This window comes from Cajanus cajan, chromosome 4, assembly GCF_000230855.2.
Source record: "Cajanus cajan strain Asha chromosome 4, NIPB_CcT2T_4, whole genome shotgun sequence".
NCBI classification, from domain to species: Eukaryota; Viridiplantae; Streptophyta; class Magnoliopsida; order Fabales; family Fabaceae; genus Cajanus; species Cajanus cajan.
Window position 1 is genome coordinate 131,603 of NC_138520.1, and position 21,824 is coordinate 153,426.

Below are 21,824 nucleotides of genomic sequence, written 5' to 3' on the forward strand. Positions count from 1 at the left end.
TTTTAAAATATCATCGAACAAAAACAGTGAGGGCTGTGAGGCTTTTTAGTTTTAGCTGGAATGCCGGAGGTGCTTCTCTCATCGTCAGTCATCGTTAGGTTGGTCGACCGAGTGCTATGCTAATGCTATGCAGGGGACTCTGCAAACATCACTAGAGAAGAGATAAGGCTCAAATCGAAGAGTATATAAGCTCTATCCTTTTTTACAATGAAATTATGGAATCAATTACTATTATGTTTTATATCCGTTCTCTCATTTATTCTGTGTAATATAGCAATCTATGATTTTGATTCATCTTTTCCGTCGCGCTTCTGCTTTTTTTGTTGGTCTATACATTGACCGATAGGTTTTGTACTGAGTTTATTAGGGTTTGTATTTAGTTTGTGCATATGCTGTCAGGTATAAGAGTTACCAAACCATAACCAACCCAATTCTTACTTTTATTTTTGAATTTAATTTTGTGATTACCTATCGCGGTCATTTATATAACCTTCGTGTATCTCTCTTCTTTTCGTCAATACTTTTGAGTTGAGCTGTTTCACTCTGGTTTTTTAATAGTCCCTTTGGCTTCTTTCCCTTTCAGGGGAATTTTGTTAGGATGATTTAATATTGACAAGAAGAATAATAACGGCAAACAACACACATGGATACCGGCGGCAATTCTTTACCATCTGCACCTGACGGGGTGAAGAGAAAGGTGTGCTATTTCTATGATCCAGAGGTTGGGAATTACTATTATGGGCAAGGTCACCCAATGAAGCCACATCGTATACGGATGACACATGCTCTTCTAGCCCATTATGGACTGCTTCAGCACATGCAAGTCCATAAGCCATTTCCTGCTAGAGACAGGGACCTTTGTCGTTTTCACGCTGATGATTATGTTGCATTCCTTCGGAGCATAACTCCTGAAACACAGCAGGATCATCTGAGGCAACTCAAACGCTTTAATGTTGGTGAAGATTGTCCTGTTTTTGATGGCCTCTACTCTTTCTGCCAAACTTATGCTGGGGGTTCAGTTGGGGGTGCTGTCAAGTTAAATCATGACCAATGTGATATTGCTGTCAACTGGGCTGGTGGGTTGCATCATGCCAAGAAGTGTGAGGCTTCTGGATTTTGCTATGTTAATGATATAGTCCTCGCAATCTTAGAACTTCTTAAACAGCATGAGGTTTGTGTAATGTATTTTCTTTTGATTTCCTTTTTTTGTCCTGCTTTAGATGTATATTGATTTTATGGAAATGTCTGCATTTTTTATACTTGATACATCCTTTAGGATTTTTGTAGGGAATAGCTCAAATTTGTAGGCTATAAGAATCTTTTATATCATTATATGAGATTCACTTCTTGTAGATCCTCCTGGAATTGTTTCAACATCAATGCTAAATATAATTCGACACGAACCCCTTATAAGTTCTCAAAAAAAGCTACTGCTCACTTGGGAAGCTTTGGTTTTAAACTTCCAACATCAGGGGTGCTGTGCCTAGTATTAGAAAATGGGTTTGGGCCTAACTAAACCTTATAAAACCAACTTGTACTGATGGAAATTGATTAGAGGAGGGACTGCCACTTGCCCATGGTGGTTGGTGGAACCCTAGTAAGCGAAATTAGGTTTAGGTTTTTCGGTCCATTGTTGGGGGTGCGAGGGTGAGTGTTAAACCCTAGTATGAGAGAGAAACGATGCTGGGATTGATGGGGAACTTGAGGAAGATTGTGGAAATTTTTTTAGAAAGGACCATAGGAAAGGGTTCTCCTCTTGTGTGTTGTTGGTGCTGTGGATAAATAATGTGTGGCTCTTTTTAATGATCTAGGATAAGTAAGGCTTGGATTTTTTCCAATACACCTCCTTACACCTAGCATTAATGGGCTTGGTGCGTGTATCAATGGTGGGTGACTTTTTTAAAATGGATCTAGATAGCCCTGATACCATCTTAAGAAGGTGAATTAAGAGCCTAATCCAACCTTACAAAACTTGTTCTTTGAGCAATAAGGGAATATTGCATAGCATGGTATTAGTGTATAAAATCAAAACAAAAAGGGGATATTTGTTTGATAGCCTTTTTTACTTTTTGCATTCTGTTACATCTTCAGAATATTCCGGGGACACCTGTCCAAACACCTGTCCTTTATTTTCTCTTTGTTGTTGCTTTTACAGCTGCTACTTTTACAGCTATATTACTTTTTTATTTTCTCTCTGCTGTTGCTTTTACTGCTGTAGTACTGAGGGGTTTCCTATATATATTTTGAACCCGTGTATTCATTTGTAGTGTAATGAAATGAAGTTCCTCTTTACATTTTTATCTCTTTCTACTTTTATCTAATATGGTATCAAGAGCCTTTGATCCTCCAGAACCCTAATTTTTCTTCTTCATCTCCTCTATGGCAACGTCAAATAATCTTTCTTCTTTTTCACAATTTTTCTCCAACTCCATAGCTGAAAAACTTGATGATTCAAACTATCTTCACTGGAGGTAGTAGATTGAATCGGTCATCAAGTCCCACAAACTTCAATGGTTTGTGGTTAATCCCCAAATTCCACCTAGGTATTTGACAAATGCTGACTGATTCAGATACAGTTAATCCAACATGTGAAACCTGGGAAGTCCAGGACCAAATGCTCCTCACATGGCTGCAATCGACGCTCTCGAAGACCATCCTTTCACGTGTCATTGGCTCAGTTCATTCTTATCAGGTGTGGGACAAAGTTCATGAGTATTTTAACACTCAAACTAAAGCACGAGCACATCAGCTCCGCATTGATTTGCGTTCTACCACTCTTGATGGTAAATCCATCCGTGAATTTTTTACTCAAATAAAAAACATTGCTGATGAACTTGCTGGAGTTGGAAGTCCTGTGTCACTTGAAGAATATGTTGATGCTGTTCTTGAAGGTCTGCCACAAGAATATGCACCTGTGGTCTCTGTTATTGAAAGTAAGTTCATCACCCCTCCTATTGCTGAAGTGGAAGCTCTTCTCCTTGCCCATGAGTCAAGAGCTAATAGGTTCCGTAAGCAATCTTTCTCTCCTTCTATTAATTACACTCGAGGTTATTCTCGTGGGGGTGTTAGTAGTGGATCTTTTAGAGATCGAGGTGGTGGTAACAGTGGACGTCGCGGTGGTAGAGGTTCTGGAAGAGGCCGTGGTAGTCAATTTGCAAATTTTCAGTGTCAGATTTGCTTCAAGTATGGACATACCGTCAATATTTGCTTCTATAGAGCTGATGTCAATTATCAACCTGGAGACTCCCTTGTCCCTTATGATCCTACCACACTGCAACCTGTGCTGGTCACCTCTTCATCAAACATTAAAGCCTCCAATACTTGGGTGAATCCTAATCAGAAACAACTCAGCCAAGATGCTAATGCCAATGCCACACCAAGTGCTATGATTGCTAATACCTCTTCTCAAGGAGCTACTAATTCTACATGGATCCCTGATTCTGGTGCTTTGTTCCATGTTACTGGTGAGCCTCAGAACATCCATCAGCTAGAGCATTTTGATGGTCTAGACCAAATCTTCATAGGAAATGGTCAAGGTTTGCAAATCAATGGTTCTAGTTCTTCCTCCTTTTTATCTCCTATTAACTCCCAATTTAGTTTTCAGCTGAATAATCTTCTTCATGTTCCCCTTATCACCAAAAATCTGTTGAGCGTAAGTAAATTTGCTAAAGACAATAGTGTCTTCTTTGAGTTTCATGTTGATCATTGTTTTGTCAAATCTCAGGAAACCAATGAGGTTCTTCTTCAAGGTATTGTTGGTGCTGATGGGCTTTATTCTTTTCCAAATTTAAAGCTCCAAAGTCCCTTAGTGTTGGTCTCTCCTTAGGTTGAAATGTCCTCCCAGTTTGCTGTCTCCCCTACTATTACTGCAGTTTTAGATAATACCAATGTAAATAAAAATTCTGATGTATCTAGTTCTTCCACTATGTGGCATACTAGGCTAGGTCATCCTAATTTTCATGTTCTTAAGCTTGTTCTTACTCAGTGTAACCTTCTTCCATCAAATACATATGTTGCTGAATTTTGCTCATCTTGTTGTGTAGGAAAGTCTCATAGACTTCCTTCTTCTGCCTCTAAAGCTGTATATTCTGCCCCCTTGGATTTAATTTTCATTGATTTGTGGGGACCATCACATATTAAATCCTTTTCTGGATATATTTACTATGTTTCCTTCATTGATGCTTTCTCTAAATACACTTGGATATATTCCTTAAAGTCAAAATGTGAAACTTTCTCTGTTTTTCAACAATTTAAGGCTATGGCTGAACTTCAATTCAACACCAAAATTAAAAGTGTTCAATCTGATTGGGGAGGGGAATACAGAACTTTTACTACATTTCTTGCCACAAATGGAATAGAACATAGATTGATTTGTCCCCACGCACATCATCAAAATGGTGTGGTTGAAAGGAAACATAGGCATATTGTTGAAATTGGCTTTACTCTTCTTCATCATGCCTCCTTACCTCTGCAATTTTGGGATTTTGCTTTTACCAATGCAGTTTATCTTATCAATAGATTGCCAACTGCAACATTAAATTTTAATGTTCCTTTCACTGTTTTATTCAATAAATCACCTGATTACAAATTCTTAAGAACATTTGGTTGTGCTTGTTTTCCCTTCTTAAGACCATATGACTTCATTTCAGATCCCAGGAGTGTGTTTTTCTGGGATACTCAAACTCTCACAAAGGTTATAAATGCCTACCCTCTTCTGCAGAATTTACTTTTCAAAAGATGTTATTTTTAATGAACATAGGTTTCCTTACTTAGATCTGTTTCAGCCAAGTCCTACTCAAAATGTCTCTCCATGTCAATACTTCACTCTCAATCCGGATTTGTCTCCTCCTTGCACTAATTCTCCCGTTTTCTCACAGCAGCCTCCTCTGTCTTCTCAAGACAGTGATCCAGGTGTCTCAAACAGTCCCACAGTGTCCTCTTCACATAATGTGTCTCCTTCATCTAATGAGTCTTCCTCACATAATGTATCTTCTCCTGCCTCTTCCACTGACACAGATAATGTTCCTAGAACCATTAATAATCATCCCATAAAAACCCGTTCTAAATTTGGATTTCATAATCCTCGGCTACATCCATCCTTATTCTTGGCTCATAGTGAACCTAAAAATGTTAAGCAAGCTCTAGCTGATCCTAATTGGTTCTCTGCTATGCAGCAATAATACACTGCCTTAATACACAATCATACTTGGGATTTAGTTTCCCTGCCATCTGACAGAAAAGCAGTGGGATGTAAATGGGTTTTCAGAGTCAAGGAACATGCTGATGGCTCTATAGATAAGCTTAAAGCTCGGCTGGTTGCAAAAGGTTTTCATCAAGTGCATGGCTTTGATTTTCATGAGACATTTTCTCTTGTTATTAAACCCATAACTATTCGAATCATTATCACTCTTGCTCTTACCTATAACTGGGAATTATTTCAGTTGGATGTGAATAATGCCTTTCTTAATGGCACTTTAGAAGAAACTATTTACATGGTTCAGCCCCCTGGTTTTGAAGCTGAAAATAAAAATCTGGTCTGCAAGCTCAACAAGGCACTATATGGCTTGAAAGAAGCCCCTAGACAGTGGTTTGACAAACTAAAATTGACTCTTACTCAATTTGGTTTTCAAGCTAGTAAATGTGATCCATCTCTGTTTTAGTACAAACATCAAGCTCATACCATCTTTATTCTGGTTTATGTGGATGACATCATTATTACTGGCAGCTCTTCTTCCCTTATCCAACAGATTACCAATCAACTTGACTCCATATTTTCTTTGAAGCAATTGGGAAGCTTGGATTACTTTCTAGGTATTGAGGTTAAATACTTGCCCGACAAATCTATGGGTTTGACTCAGAGCAAGTATATTCGGGACCTTCTATTTAAAACCAATATGGCTGAAGCTCATTGTGTATAAAATCAAAACAAAAAGGGAATATTTGTTTGATAGCCTTTTTTACTTTTTGCATTCTGTTACATCTCCAGAATATTCCAGGGACACCTGTACAGACACCTGTCCTTTATTTTCTCTCTCTGTTGCTGCTTTTACAGCTGTATTACTTTTTTATTTTCTCTCTCTGCTGTTGCTTTTACTGCTGTAGTACTGAGGGGTTTCCTATATATATTTTGAACCCGTGTATTCATTTGTAGTGTAATGAAATGAAGTTCCTCTTTACATTTTTATCTCTTTCTACTTTTATCTAATACATGGTTAACATATGTGTTGCTAATTGTCTATAAGCCAAAAGGCATTTGTGAGGCTTCTTTTGGATCAAAGATTTATTTTATTTATATATTTATTATTTTTTTTATGCGGATATATTAGGTTTTACAATCAATTTTATTATTCCTATCGTAAAATTCTACAATTCTGTATTACATTTTATTTTACCCTACACTATCAAATTTGATAACATGAATTGTGATTTGTCTTATAAAATATTCAGAAAGAAAAGAGTTGAAGTTCTGTGCATAAAATGTATAGAGAAGTACAATACAAGCTCCTGTGAATTCTGGTTGTAAACAGTAGAAACAAAAACATTGGATAACGGCCAGTTAGGGGGTGATTTTTAGTTGTAAGTTTAAAAAATTTTAAAAAACTACATATAGTTTTTTTTTTCCCTTCTAATTTTTAGTTTCAAAATAAACTCACTAATAGTTTCTAATTTTGTTAAAATTAGTTTAGGAGTGTGTTTGTGGAGTAGTAACAATGATGGTAGTGGCAAGATGAAGGGCTATTGTCAAATGTAGTGAGCATGTTCCTTTAAAACTAAACACCAAATGTAGTGAGCCTTCTTTCTTGGTTTTGAAAATAGATTTATTGAGAAATTGAATTAGGAACCATTTGACTTTTTGGCAAGTGAAATTGTTAGGATACTGGTTTGGGCCTACAGCCCAATAGCTGGGCTGAACAGGAAATTAGTTACCATTGCTGATGTGGATGGTTGTTTAGGAGAGGCAACCTAGTTATAGGGAGTGGGGACTGCAAGGATTAAGGCATAAGGAATCTTTTCTCTTAGGACCTTGAGAGGTTGGTAGGGAGAGAGTCATCTCTTCTCTGAGGAGCATAGCTCTGGGATTACAGTGGTTATCTTCTGTGATAGTTTTTTTCATTTCAAATCAATAATATTGTTTTTGTGTTTCTATTGAATCTGGTTTCTAACAATTGGTCCAACTTGCTGGATTCCTTGGGGTAAAGCCAATGTTACCAGAGATGGAGAACATGTGGGCCAAGAAGGTGGAGTTACCGGACTTTATAGGAATAGATCCTGTTGGGTGGATTGTTAGAGCTGAAAGATTATTTTTGGAACAAGAAATTCATCCATGTGATAAGCTGCAATGGGAATTCATTAGTATGGAGGGTGAAGCAATGATTTGGTTTCAGTCCTGGTGCCTAGAGGAGATTGATGCTGATTGGGAGTCATTTTCCACAGCTATGGTAAGAAGATTAGGGAACAACCTTGACAACAAGATTTTTGATAGTCTGACTATCTTGAAAGAAAATCAAAGAGAGGTAGGACCAAATTATGGTACAGGAAAGAAAATGAAGTCAGCTGGGGAAAAGGAAGAACAAGTTATTCCTTGCATACCAGGAACAAGTTGTACTATGGAGAGGACAAGGGAGAAAAGATAAGAACCATCATTGAAGCATGGGTTTTGGGCATGCTATTTCCTACACTGAGTCCTGTTACCCTTCCTACACAGAGTCATGTTACCCCAACACCACTGCCAGAACCGGCAGACACTAGTCCACTTGCGCTGTTACCCTAGGATGCTGGTTTGGGGCTTTGGGCCTAAAGTCCAATAGTTGGGCTGATCACAAAATTAGTTACAATTGCTGAGGTGGCTGGTTGGTTAGGAGAGGAAACCTAGTTATAGGGAGTGGGGACTGCAAGGACTAAGGCATAACGAATCTTTTCTGTTAGAACATTGAGAGTTTGGCAGGGAGAGAGTCATCTCTTCTTTGAGGAGCATAGCTCTAGGATTACAGGGTTTCTCTTCTGTGATAGTTTTCTTTATTTCAAATCAATAATATGTTTGTTTCTATTAAATCTGGTTCCTAACAAAAATTATTTCAGGATTGGGACTATCTTTCTTCTAAAATATTCAATCAAGATTGTAGATACAAGAAAAATACCACTTTGTTTGGAAGGATGAATTTGGGGAGAGAAATATAGATGAGAGTTAGAAGAGAGATGCATAGTTAGTGATTTGGATGGAGGTGGGTTATAGGAGGGAGAGAGAAATTTTTGGGTGTCAGGTCCACCCAAAAAAATTGTCCTCACTTTAGTAGAGATTTTAGGGGGAGAAGGAGGAAACACATGTGTTTTCCCTAAGTACCCCCACATTGGTTTAAGAATCATGTTTTTTGGAACATTTGCTTATGGTAAAATCTAAATGGGTAATTTATATACTTTTCCCTTTCATTTTAATCTTCTACTCATCAAAACAAGCTGAGAGATTTTCTCTTCTATTCATTCAAAAATATATCTTTTGTACTATATTTATATTTTTATTTCTCTTTCTTTCCTTTCCGCTTCCAAACACAATACAAGCTCTTATGCATTCTGGTCATAAACAGTAGAAAATAATATATTCAAAAAGGCTACATACTGTGATAGTGAATTTTGGGGAGTGAAATTATATCGGGGGCATGACACATTTTAATTGTCATTTTCAATGCAATTGTTGATGATTCTGTCATTTTATTAATTTTTCGACAAGTTACAAAAATGGAGTAAAGTATATGTTGAGGGGTTAACATATATGATTTTAAACTTAGAATTTTAAATTTGATTTGGATTAAAATTTCTTGGGGGTGGGTGAACTCTGGTGAAATACTGAACATCTCTAATTTCTCTTCTCAAACTTTTGTGTCTGTTCCTGTTTTGTAATACTTTTGTTACATTTGTTGCAGCGTGTTCTATATGTGGACATTGATATTCACCATGGAGACGGTGTGGAGGAAGCTTTCTACACTACTGACCGAGTCATGACTGTTTCTTTCCATAAATTTGGGGACTATTTTCCTGGTACGGGGGACGTACGTGATATTGGATATGGAAAAGGAAAATACTACTCTCTTAATGTTCCACTTGATGATGGCATTGATGATGAGAGTTATCATTTCTTGTTCAAACCAATAATTGGCAAAGTAATGGAAGTGTTCAGGCCTGGTGCAGTGGTTCTCCAGTGTGGTGCTGATTCTTTATCTGGAGACCGATTGGGATGCTTTAATCTTTCAATCAGGGGTCATGCAGAGTGTGTCAGATACATGAGATCATTCAATGTGCCTCTCTTGCTACTAGGTGGTGGTGGCTACACCATTCGGAATGTTGCTCGATGTTGGTGCTATGAGGTAGGATGTTTTAATTAATAAAATTTCTGCCATTTATTTAATGTAACATCATTAAATTAAATATAAGGTAGCATGGTTCATACTTCATAGGACTACCATATCTAAGGCAGGGTGCTACAGCCCACAAGTGGGGTTATTGTCATGAAATTCCAATACTATCTCCATCTAAAATGATGATTATAGAAAATGCAGAATACTAAACATGAAGTAACTTGTTCAGTGGAAGTAATGATGTTGAAGGGGTCAAAGTGGTTGATTTATCGTTTTGTTTTGCTTAAATATACATTAAGATTTTCTAAAGCATAGTATTCAATGGGACTTATCATTAGTTGTTATTTCTCACTTGTCAGCTTGTTCAACATGTTTTAATAGTTATGTATTACTTGAGTCATTTTTTTTTGTAGACTTTCTTCCTAATACATAAAATTATGCCTGTTATATGTCAAGGCAGACAGGAGTTGCTCTTGGAATAGAAGTTGATGACAAAATGCCACAGCACGAGTATTATGAATATTTTGGTCCGGATTATACCCTTCATGTTGCCCCAAGTAACATGGAAAACAAGAATTCCCATCATTTACTTGAAGAAATTCGATCTAAGCTACTTGAGAATCTTTCCAAGCTGCAGCATGCTCCAAGTGTCCAATTTCAGGAAAGGCCTCCTGATTCTGATCTTGGAGAGGTAAGCCTCTACTGCCATTTCTTTTACTGCATTTTCCCCTGTTATCTTTCTTACAAATATGCTTGTTTTCATTAAAAGATACAGATTTCTTTTAACAGCAATGCTATTAATGATGGAAGCATGGTGGCTATAAATAAGTAAATAAATACACTAGTATTTTAGAATGTGCATTGCATATGATATAATTCTTAACAAATACTACCTCCTTCAGTCCTTCCCATATTTTTAAATGTGCAAGGTTAATGCACATGGATTAAGAAATATTTAATGGATGTAAATTTGGACTAAAAATTCATAGTAAATAAATATCTTTGAATATATAAATTATATTTTGGATTCACAATGAACAATTTCAATTGTTATATAAGGATATTTTTAACTATTTATAATTTAAAAACAAAAACTACTGAAATTAAATGTAGAACAATAAAAGGGGGTAGATTGAAAGGGATAGAAGATTAAGAAGGTCAAATATACATGAAAAGATAAAAGGCTAGTTTGAGAGAAATTTTTTGGCTAGTTGCAGGATAGTGTGAAATGCACATCAAAAGGAGAGGAGAGTAACTATTGAGAGTGTCTATTGAAAGCCTCAATCTCTAAGTTGTGTTCTAATTTATCATACAAGAGTAGATAAATGCGAAATATAATAAATAAAAGATAACTAATAAAATAGACGAAGAACAAAAACATATAAAATTCACCAAAAATATCCCAATTCACTATTTTATGGTATAATATTAAAGTATCATAAAGATTAATTTCACTCAATAAAACTGAATAAGTGTTGTCCTCAATTTGTGTTTGTTATGGGTGATTTAACCATGGCTCTGATCAGCCCCAGAATTCTGACAGTATAGGAAGCAGAGAATAAGAGTTGAGTTTTTTTTTTTAAATTTTTTTATTACTGTTTTATTAGGGAAAAGTGCATCAATGAATGGGAAGGGGATACAGAGGATATATCTATACAAATATCTCAACTCCTCCAAAACCTAAGAAAACAAAGATAACTTAATATAAGCGATCAAATCTTATCTGAATCCTTATCCTAACTAGATTTTCACTTTTGTCTTCTTATTCAAGCTCATTTCCTAATACTCACAATTTTTCAGGCAGATGAAGATCATGATGATGGAGATGAGGCATGGGATCCAGATTCGGACATGGACATTGATGCTGAACGGTATTTTGCTTTATACTAAATTTATTTATTGTGATTTAATATCACATGATTGTGTTCTCAGTTTGTTGCATCGTTTATCAGTGAGCTTGTCTCTAGCAAAGTAAAGAAAGAAATTGCTGAACCTCAGCTGAATGATCTGGTATGTTTATCTCATTTTTTGAAGAATTTAAATAAATTATAGTAATTCATTAACGTTGAGACTGATAGTGGTAAATCATATGTTATATAATTTCGGGAATTGTATATATATATCTACTTATATTGGCCATGTTTTCAGAAACAATCTAAAATTTTATCTAGCACATTTTTTCAGCTATATAAATGTTACAATCACAATATTTACATATGAAGAAATCAACTGAAGCTCCGCATTTCTTAATGCACTGTTCAACAAAATGATTAACCTTTACTCCTGAAGGAAATTTGTCTAACCACACGATTGAAATAGAAAATATGGTACAAATGAAGACAAAGTATTTAGTTTTCTAGGAATTTGAAGTTAGGAATGCTAGTTTCTCATGTTTTGGTTTATTATTTTAAAAAATAACATTGTTAGGAAACATTGTTTCCCTTGAATGTGTTTTTACATAGGTTTCCTAATTCCGACAAAATTTTTCCCATGGGGGAGGAGGGAATCTAATTTTTCTTAAGTGAAAATAAAAGTTTTACTGTAGTAAAAAACTAAAAATATCACTATCTTTATTTGTTAATTTAATGCAGTAAAAATATTTGATTTTTAAGTAACATATAAATATTCTCAATAATATTATGACCAACCAGACAAATTTTAGTCATTCCTAAGAATCATTCTTGGGATTTATGATTTTTGAATATGAAAAAATTTTCCTTTTACCAAAGGCACCCTTTAAGAGTTTTTTTCAAATTACTATGATTTTCCATTTAATTTATTCTTTTTTCAAGTTCAATTTTTTTTTTGGTTTGATAAGGAAGTGTAATACCTTCCTATCGGAATGGTCCCTTTAGGGATAAAGTGGTACTTCAGGTCACAACTTTGTGCCTAAGTCAGGAAGTGAATCCTAATCTTTGGTTAATGAGTAAAAGTGTTGAATCACTGGTGCTAACAACCTATGGTCAACTTGTTCCATTTGATGTGTATAACCTCTCTTGGCATCCATCATTGTCTCAAAAGAATTGCAGTTGAGAGAGAACATGGCAACATCTCACAGAAAATTAAAGTTCAAACAACATTTTATTTTTTTTATTTTTTATTTTTTTTTGCGGGGGGTAGAGGAGATTGAATTCTGCTTATTTACTCAATATCTTACCTCTTTTGGCATCAATCATTGTCTCATGTGTCCCTGCACAAGTTTCTTCGAGAGAAAACATGGCCAAATTGTTGAAATGGGTCTCACTCTTCCATCTCATGCCTCCCTTTGCATATCTTTTTGGAATCATGCCTGTCAGCACCAACAAGTAACAGTTTCACTCTATGGTATTTGCCTTCCTTGATTACTCTCCTTGTCATAAAGGTTACAAATCTCTAGATTCCCGCGGTCAAATCTTCATTTCTAAGGATGTCAATTTTTGAAGAATCCAAATTCCTCTTTGTTGTAAACATCCCTCCTCCACCAGCCCGTCACTACAACCTATGTCCTACCCCTTGGGGTTGTACCCTCCATCATCTCTCCTTTAATATGAGCATTTGTGGATTGAATGCGAAAATTGTTATGGATTAAATTATAATTCTTTTTTATAATATAACACGTGCATATGGCACATATATAATATATAATATAAATATGACACTTGAGGGTTTGGAAAAAATAGTGTGTGTTACACACTTCTTTCCTTTTTCATTATTTATATAACATTGAGTACATAAAGTATGTAAAACCCTAGGAGTCTAAGACACACATCAGACATATATCAAAAGAAGAAATAACAGAATACAAAGGCTACTCTAATAAGCTATTCTAACACTCCCCCTCAAGCTGGAGCATATAGATTGTATGCACCAAGCTTGGAACATAAAAACTGAATGCGAGGCCCCCTCAATGACTTAGTCATAACATCTGCAAGTTGTTCATTGGATGTGACAAATTCAGTGACAATTTCCTTAGACAGCAACTTTTCTCTAACAAAATGACAGTCAACTTCTATATGTTTGGTTCTCTCATGAAATACTGGATTGGAAGCAATGTGGAGCGCAGCCTGATTATCACAATACAATTTCATTGGATGGCCTTCACAAAAATTTAAATCTTGAAGAAGTTGCTTAATCCACAGAAGCTCACAAGTAATTAAGGCCATAGCACGATATTCAGCCTCAGCACTAGATCGGGCAACAACATTTTGCTTTTTACTCTTCCAGGATATGAGATTTCCACCTAGGAATACACAGTAACCAGTAGTGGAACGTCGGTCTATGGGACATCCTGCCCAATCAGCATCACAGTATCCAGAAATCCTACTGTCTCCTTTATCCTCATACAGTAATCCTTGTCCTGGAGCCTTTTTGATATATCTAAGAATACGCAAAACAGCATTCCAATGATCGATATGAGGAGCCTGCATAAACTGACTAACAATCCCCACTGCAAAAGAGAGATCAGGTCTTGTAATTGTAAGGTAAATGAGTTTTCCAACCAATCTCCTATACCTTTCTGGATCTGCAAACGGTTCACCTTGATTATTCATTAGTTTTTGGTTAGGATCCAAAGGACTATCAATGGGTCTGCAATCAGTCATGCCTGTTTCCTCTAAAATGTCCAAAGCATACTTCCTTTGAGAGATCACAATGCCTTCCTTTGATTGGGCAACCTCGATACCAAGAAAATATTTTAGAGGTCCCAAATCTTTGGTCTGAAAATGGTTAAACAAATGTTTCTTCAATTGAGAGATTGTAGATACATCGTTTCCTGTAATCACTATGTCATCGACATAAACAATCAAATAAACACATCTCCCAGGTGAAGTATGACAGTAGAAACTGAGTGGTCTGCTTCACTTCTTTTAAGCCCAAAGTCTTGTACAACATGACTAAATTTTCCAAACCAAGCTCGAGGAGATTGTTTGAGGCCATAAAGAGATCTTCGCAATTTACAAACTAAACCAGACTCCCCCTGAGCAACAAATCCAGGAGGTTGCTCCATGTAAATTTCCTCCTCCAACTCACCATGAAGGAAGACATTTTTAATGTCTAATTGGTGGAGAGGCCAATGACGAATAGCTGCCATAGCCAGAAAGAGACGAACAGTAGGAAGCTTGGCCACAGGAGAGAAAGTGTCACTATAGTCGAGGCCGTAAACCTGAGTATATCCCTTTGCCACCAATCGGGCTTTGAGCCGATCAACTGTACCATCAGGGCCAACCTTAATAGCATAGACCCATCTGCATCCAACTGGTTGTTTCCCAGGAGGAAGTGGAACTAGCTCCCATGTACCACTATGCTCAAGAGCTTGCATTTCATCAATCATGGCTTGTCTCCATCCAGGATGACCAAGAGCCTCATGAACATTTTTAGGAATGGTAAGAGGAGATATAGAAGAGACAAAGGAGAAATACAAGGGGGATAAGCGATGATAACTCAGAAAATTATAAATAGGATGAGGGTTTCGAGTAGACCGAATACCTTTTCGAAGAGCAATGGGCCATCCCGAGTTATCCTCACTAGGATCCGTAGCAGGGACATCTGATGGTGAAGGACATGAAACAGGTGACTCTTCAGGTAATGTTGGATCAATTTGTCGTGCTCGACGTTGATATGTGACAAGAGGAGGTGGAGTAGCTTGAATAGGAGTAGTTTCGGGAATAATAGACTGAGTAACCTCTTGGTTATGAAGTGAAACTTGAGGTGGAATGGGAACATGAGAACAAACTGGTAGCACCTGTTGTACTGAAAGAGAATCACGAGTGGTGCGTGAGAAAAATGGAGTTTGTTCAAAGAAGGTGACATCTGCAGACATGTAGTATTTTCTGGTCTCTGGAGAGTAACACTTATACCCTTTCTGAAGACGGGAATAGCCTAAGAAAACACACTTAATGGCTCTAGCAGATAGTTTATCCAAACCAGGAGAGACATTATGGACAAAACAAGTACACCCAAAGACCCGAGGTGAGACATGAAACAAGGGTTCTTTAGGATAGATAATGGAGTAAGGGATTTTATTTTCAAGGGAAGAAGAAGGCATTCTGTTTATTAAAAAACAAGAAGTGAGGATTGCTTCACCCCAATGATGTACCGGAACATTTGCATTGAGCATTAGGGTGCGTGCAGTCTCCACAAGGTGCCTATTTTTCCTTTCTGCTATTCCATTTTGCTGGGGTGTATGTGGACATGTAGACTGATGTAAGATACCCTGTGAGGATAGGAAAGAAGACAATTCAGAAGAGAAATATTCTTTAGCATTGTCACTTCTAAAGATTTTAATTGTTCTCCCAAATTGGTTTTTGATCTCATTGAAGAAAGACATGAAAATAGACAACAGTTCAGAACGATCTTTCATTAGATATACCCAAGTACATCGAGAAAATTCATCAATAAATGTTATGAAATATCTGAAACCAAAAGATGTTACACGACTTGGACCCCAAATATCAGAATGAATGGTAGTGAAAATTGAGTTACATCTTTTATCGGCGCTTGGGAAAAGATGATCTAACATGTTTGCCTAATTGACATGATTCACAACCTAACTCTTCTAAATTTTTAAGATTAGGAACCAAAAGTTTCAGCTTGGATAGACTTGGGTGACCCAAACGGTCATGCAGGAGCTTGGGTGACAAAGCAGCAACACAAGACACAAGAGGTTGTGTTTCAAAATAATAGAGACCACTAGATTCATGTCCTTCACCAATCTTCCGACCCGTACCACGTTCCTGAATAACAAAAGATTCAGCATTAAAGGTTACCGAACAATTTAAAGACTTGGTTAACTGACTTAAGAGATTAAGTTGAAAGAACAATTAGGGACAAATAACATAGAGTTTAAATTTAATGAGGGAGACAGAGAGACTTGACCAATTCCTTTGGGAGCAATTTTGGATCCATCTGCTAAGGTAATTAGTTGAGGGGATTTAAGTGGAGACATGGTAGAAAACATAGACCTATTACCAATCATGTGATCAGAGGCTCCTGAATCAATGATCCATGGACTTTGATTTGCAGTTGAATGAGAAATACAAGCTGTAGAAACAGTAGTGGTTGAGAAAGATTGTGCTTGATTCATAGATTTCTATTGAAGAAATTTCTGATAGTCATCTTTAGGGACCATTCTATCAGTTTTTCTCAATTTCTTAGACTTGGACATATTTGGAAAACCATGAAGAGAATAACAATTCTCTTGGATATGACCTATCCTCTTGCAGTATGAGCTTTGAGGACGAACGTTTCTCCCTTGACTAGAAACCATTGCAGAAGCTTCAACCTGACCTGGAGATGCCATACGAAGAAGAAGGAACAACTGGAGAAGATGAACAATAACCGCAACTCAAAGAGAAGATGAACAGTGACCAAGACCCAAACGACCAACTGGAACACTAAACTGAGGTCTGAAACAGACCCAGAAAGCTCAGGCGAGCACAACGGTGGCGGCGTGGCAGACTTCTGGCGACCAGGAGCCGGTGCATGAGACACACGCGCTTGACGGACAGACACTTGGGGCGGCGCGTGGGAGCGCGTGGAGGCTTGGATGATCTTGAAACCAGCAGGGTTGGGTTGCGCTCAACGAGGCGCACAAAACCCTAAGTTCGCCGAAGAATTTGGTCGTCGGAGGCGGCGGCGGACGGTGGCCGGCGGCGGCGGACAGCGGCGGCAGACGAACGACAGAGCGGGATTGGACCCGCTCTGATACCAACTTGAATATTAGGGTTTGAGAAAAATAGTGTGTGTTACACACTTCTTTCCTTTTTCATTATTTATATAACATTGAGTACATAAAGTATGTAAAACCCTAGGAGTCTAAGACACACATCAGACATATATCAAAAGAAGAAATAACAGAATACAAAGGCTACTCTAATAAGCTATTCTAACAATGACAAAAAAATTATATATCAATATGACAATAACTTACTAAGTTTTAAAAACAAATTGTTAAGAGGTATCATAGTCCACAACAATTTTTTTTTTTAAATCTTGAATCCTCCCTCCCTTTTTTTTATTAAGATTTTTTTACAGTTAAGTAAGGAGAGGCGAGAATAATTCTCTTCCTTGTTTATGCTTTTTTCAAGATTTTTTTTTAAAATCTCATTCTCCTTTCTTTGTTTCTATTTTTATCTAGATTTATTATTTTTTTTCAAAAAATATCTAATTCTCCGTTCTTTATTTATATTTTTATCAAGATTTTATTCTTTAAAAAAAAAAACTCAAATCTTCCCTTCTTTTTTTTTTTTAAATCTTGAATCCTCCCTCCCATTTTTTTATTAAGATTTTTTTTCAGTTAAGTAAGGAGAGGCGAGAATAATTCTCTTCCTTGTTTATGCTTTTTTCAAGATTTTTTTTTAAATCTCATTCTCCTTTCTTTGTTTCTATTTTTATCTAGATTTATTATTTTTTTTCAAAAAATATCAAATTCTCCGTTCTTTATTTATATTTTTATCAAGATTTTATTCTTTAAAAAAAAAAACTCAAATCTTCCCTTCTTTATTTATGTTTTTATCGAGATATATTCTTTAAAAAGAAATCTCGAATTCGCATGTCGGACAGTTGGACCACGAGATTTGTTCATTTCCAAGTGTCTATGATGGAGACACGTTAATTTTGTTGGTGTTCGTGATGGAAACGCGTCCAATTTATATGGACACGGTCTGTCAAAGCTTCCATGGTGTGTCCACTCTGAAAGAGTGTTAGACCTTTTCATGGAGAACGCTTCAAGTATCTTAAGGTTCTATAGACTACCTCAAGATGTTTTCATGAACTGACTTACAAGACTTACTGCAAAAGCAATATCAGGTCTTGTATGAGATAAGTAAATTAGCTTCTGCACAAGCCTTAGATAGTGGCTAGTATCCACAGGATCAACTTCCTTGCCATCTCCAAGTTTCTTATTAGGATCATTCATCAATGGGTGTGCCAGCTGGTCTACATCCCCTCATGCCAGTCTCTTTGAGAAGATCAAAGATGTCCTTCCTTTGGGAAAGTACAATTCCTATTTTTGACCTAGCCACTTCCATTTCAAGAAAATATCTTAATGAAATGATTGCATGGACCCACAATTTGGAGGTTCTTCCACACTGATTGAGACTTAGATGAAACATGATAAAGAAGGAAATGCCTCCCAAACCACCTTTGAAGATACCAAAGTGTCCACATCTACAACTATGGCAAATCCTTTCGCAAAGGAACAATTGGAGTGTATGTAAAAATCTGTCGTCTTTGAATTGTAGTTGTTGAAAGTATTGACACTTGTCAATGCTAGTTTCACCATTGGAGAAAGCAAGGTTCAAAGTCAAAGCTCTTAATACCATATTAGAAGAGGAAGGAAATATTTTTATTTCATTTATTTTATTTGAATGATACAGCCACTAATATATAGATATGGAAAAAAATTCAAGCCCTACGTCAACTAGAGATAGGCCAACAAAGAATATATTAGTGGGGAACAATTCTCAACTTACAAGTTGACATATTTTTAAAAATTAGTCTCAAAGATAAATTTTTAAGAATAGACAGAATTAGTCTCAGGAAATTAAACTGCCCTAATCAGGGAAAAACCAGAAAGCAATAAAATAGCCTATCATCTATTATTTGATCTGATCATAATTTAGATTTTATTTAAATCTGATTCTGACCAGATTTATTACAAAATTAAATCAGAGAATAAATTAAGAAATTAAATCAGAATAAATTAAGAAATAATCAGTACAAAAATTAATGACAAGCTTGCAACATATAATTATGCTATTTACTTCCTTCATAACAGGAGGCCTGCCTGTAAATCATGCATTATATATAGAATTCATGTGGCGCTGTGGCATTAGTGCCAGTAGATTGAAAATGTTTGTATTAAATAATAAATACCGTACTGGATGTACCAAAAATTGCGTGTAGTCATTTAGTGTTCTGTGTCTGCTTATCAAGGAATGGTGCGAAACCTCAACTATCGGCTGATCTTCCCATTTATTCCATGTTATAAACAGTTTCGTTTAATAATAATTGACAACCTGCTGAATTAGAGTTTGGAGACAATTCTAGTTTCATTTTTTCTTGTGCAGTCCTCGGACTGCTACTATACATTCTGCTTCAGTTGAAAACCATTAAATAAATTTGCACATGAATTTATATGAAACTTAGTACAATGTGTAATACTGGCTTAACATTACAGGAGGACCAGAGAAGTGGAGAGCATTTGAGAGGCTCTGATACTGCAATTGCTGAAACTTGCATGAAGGTGAATTTCACAACATAAAGCGCAAATACATAACGCTTGAGCGTGTATGCAGATTAGTATCACTGCATTTTTGTTGAAAGCGTGTGGTTTACAGAATTGACTGACTGAATTTGCTTCTTGCAGGCTCTAGATATTTCCTCTCAACAAGCTGATGAAGATAATGTGAAAATTGAACATACTGTGAATGATTTGGCCAGAGAGAAGGACCTGAAGTGTTAAGCAACATAGGTTTTAACTGATTGATGAACAGCTAAATTAATTTTTCATTATGCTGTCGCATTTCCAAATTTATTGAGATGTGGCTGCTGCTTGGTTCCATCATAGTTATCAATGTATACACGCAGTCGCATTTTCCTAATTTTAGGGGCAAGCTTGCAAATTTAAATTGGTTTCATCACATTACAACTGATTTATTATTATTATTATTATTATTTTTTTACTGTCTTACGTTACTTATTGTTACAAAATAGTAATTAGGTTATTACGTGCTATTATTGAGCTATTTTTTTTCTTATGAAGTTATTATGATCTTTATTTATCAGTGTATAAAGAGAATGACCAAAAATGTTAAAAGTACAAATTAATTTTGGTAAGGACAATTAGAAATTCAAAGTAATGAAGTCTGAAATAGAAAAAAAGAAAAGAAAAAAAAGAGAGCTTAAATATGCTCTTTTTTAATTTCCATATATAACTAATGTTTTTAATGTATTTCTTTTATAATGAAAAACATATCCATTCTTAAAAAAACCTATTAATTACAAATTGTAATATAATGTTTTTTTTATTCAAATTATGTATATTTTTAAGTTATATGCATATATTATAAAAATAATAACTTTTTAAACACATTTATATAAATTAAAAAGATATAAGATATATAAAAATATAAGGCTTAATATAAATTTTCTTGTAATTTAATGTTTTTTTTTTAATTTTTCGTTCTTTGAAGGTTTACTTTTTTTTGTTGTTAATTATCTATGAAAAATTCGAATGTTTTATTTTAAATCCTTGTTGTCATGTTACAAAAATGTTAACTTAATGATATCATTACATGTCACATCAATAAAAAAATGATGTAATAATATATTAATATAATATAATATCATATAATTAGTATCATTTTATTATGATATCATGTCTTCATGATATCATATTAGTATGATGTTATATTATCACATGTTATGTCAATATTATATGATAAATTAATAATAATGTCACATCAATATAGTGGAGAAATTAAAATTAAAAAAAATGAATTTATAGAGATGAAAGTAAAAAAATTACATAGACTAAAAGAAAATAAGGTGCCATATTAAAATTGATGTATAAGTTTAATTTAAATTAGTATAAATTAGAAATATATTTTTTAATAATTACATTTTTTTTTCATTTTTTTCTTCTTCAACACTAAAAGATTAACTTACATATTGGAAAAATACTCAAAATTCTCTCATTCATTAAATACTATTTCTTCCTTTTTTAACATGAACATTCATCATATGAAAAAAAATATACACTTCATGCACATACATCTCTTACATCGACAAGAAATATGATAACATTAAAATAAGTTCATCAACAACAGTAAAATAAGTACATAATACAACCATAAATAAATAATAATTAGCACTCGATTGTAAGAAAATAATATAAGTTAATAGGTCAAAGTCAAGAAAAAATATAAGTGACTCAATAGGTCAATTTGAAATGTTAATCTAACTTGTCATGTATTTTGTTGGGATGGTGGTGTAACGACCCACCCTAGGTCGTCACATTAATAACCAGCCAAAATAAAATAATATAAAATAAAGAAAATAGAGCAAAAGCCAGCTACGATAGAGTGAAAAAATTATTTCATAATATCAAACATAATTATATCAGAGTCATTCTTGGTAAAATTATACAGTAATCCAATAGTAACATCATGAAATATAAGTTAGACACCCTAGGTGCTGGTCAAGCTCTACGTCTAGCCACTTCTCAAAGCAGCTACCCCAAAAGACTCCTTGCTATCCCAAGGCCTCACACCTGATCTGCTCCCCCACATAGTGAGATCATCACAGTCCAAACCACATGGAAACACAAGGGTTAGCACATATAAAACCAACCATAGTATATCATAATAAAATATCATTAAACAAATATTTATCCACAGTATTTATCCAGACCAACAAGTCATTTTCCATTCTAAATATAGACCAACCCAAAATATAATGTATACACGTCCATGCCAATATATACATATTTTATGA

The 21,824-nt window shown here is 35.3% G+C and overlaps 1 protein-coding gene across 2 annotated transcripts; it reads left to right on the plus strand.

Annotated features, from left to right (window-relative positions):
- LOC109816932 (histone deacetylase 19) lies at positions 1–20,011 on the plus strand. Of its 2 annotated transcripts, none has more exons than XM_020382108.3 (8): positions 1–181; positions 584–1,171; positions 8,919–9,359; positions 9,811–10,041; positions 11,151–11,221; positions 11,303–11,360; positions 19,507–19,616; positions 19,696–20,011. In XM_020382108.3, the coding sequence occupies exons 2-7, from the start codon at positions 644–646 to the stop codon at positions 19,588–19,590; spliced, it is 1,413 nt and encodes a 470-aa protein (XP_020237697.1). In that variant the 5' UTR covers positions 1–181; positions 584–643; the 3' UTR covers positions 19,591–19,616; positions 19,696–20,011. The 2 variants fall into 2 exon arrangements, with proteins under 2 accessions (XP_020237697.1, XP_020237696.1); XM_020382107.3 differs by having other exon boundaries at positions 2–181; positions 19,507–19,572.
- Positions 20,012–21,824: the final 1,813 nt, after the last annotated feature.

What these genes read in the sequence shown, in the direction of transcription:
- LOC109816932 (XM_020382107.3), top strand. Translation starts at nt 644, where the DNA reads ATGGATACCGGCGGCAATTCTTTACCATCTGCACCTGACGGGGTGAAG. An exon ending in AACCTCAGCTGAATGATCTG is followed by an intron (nt 11,361 to 19,506) that starts GTATGTTTATCT and finishes TTAACATTACAG; the next exon opens with GAGGACCAGAGAAGTGGAGA. An exon ending in TTGCTGAAACTTGCATGAAG is followed by an intron (nt 19,573 to 19,695) that starts GTGAATTTCACA and finishes TGCTTCTTGCAG; the next exon opens with GCTCTAGATATTTCCTCTCA.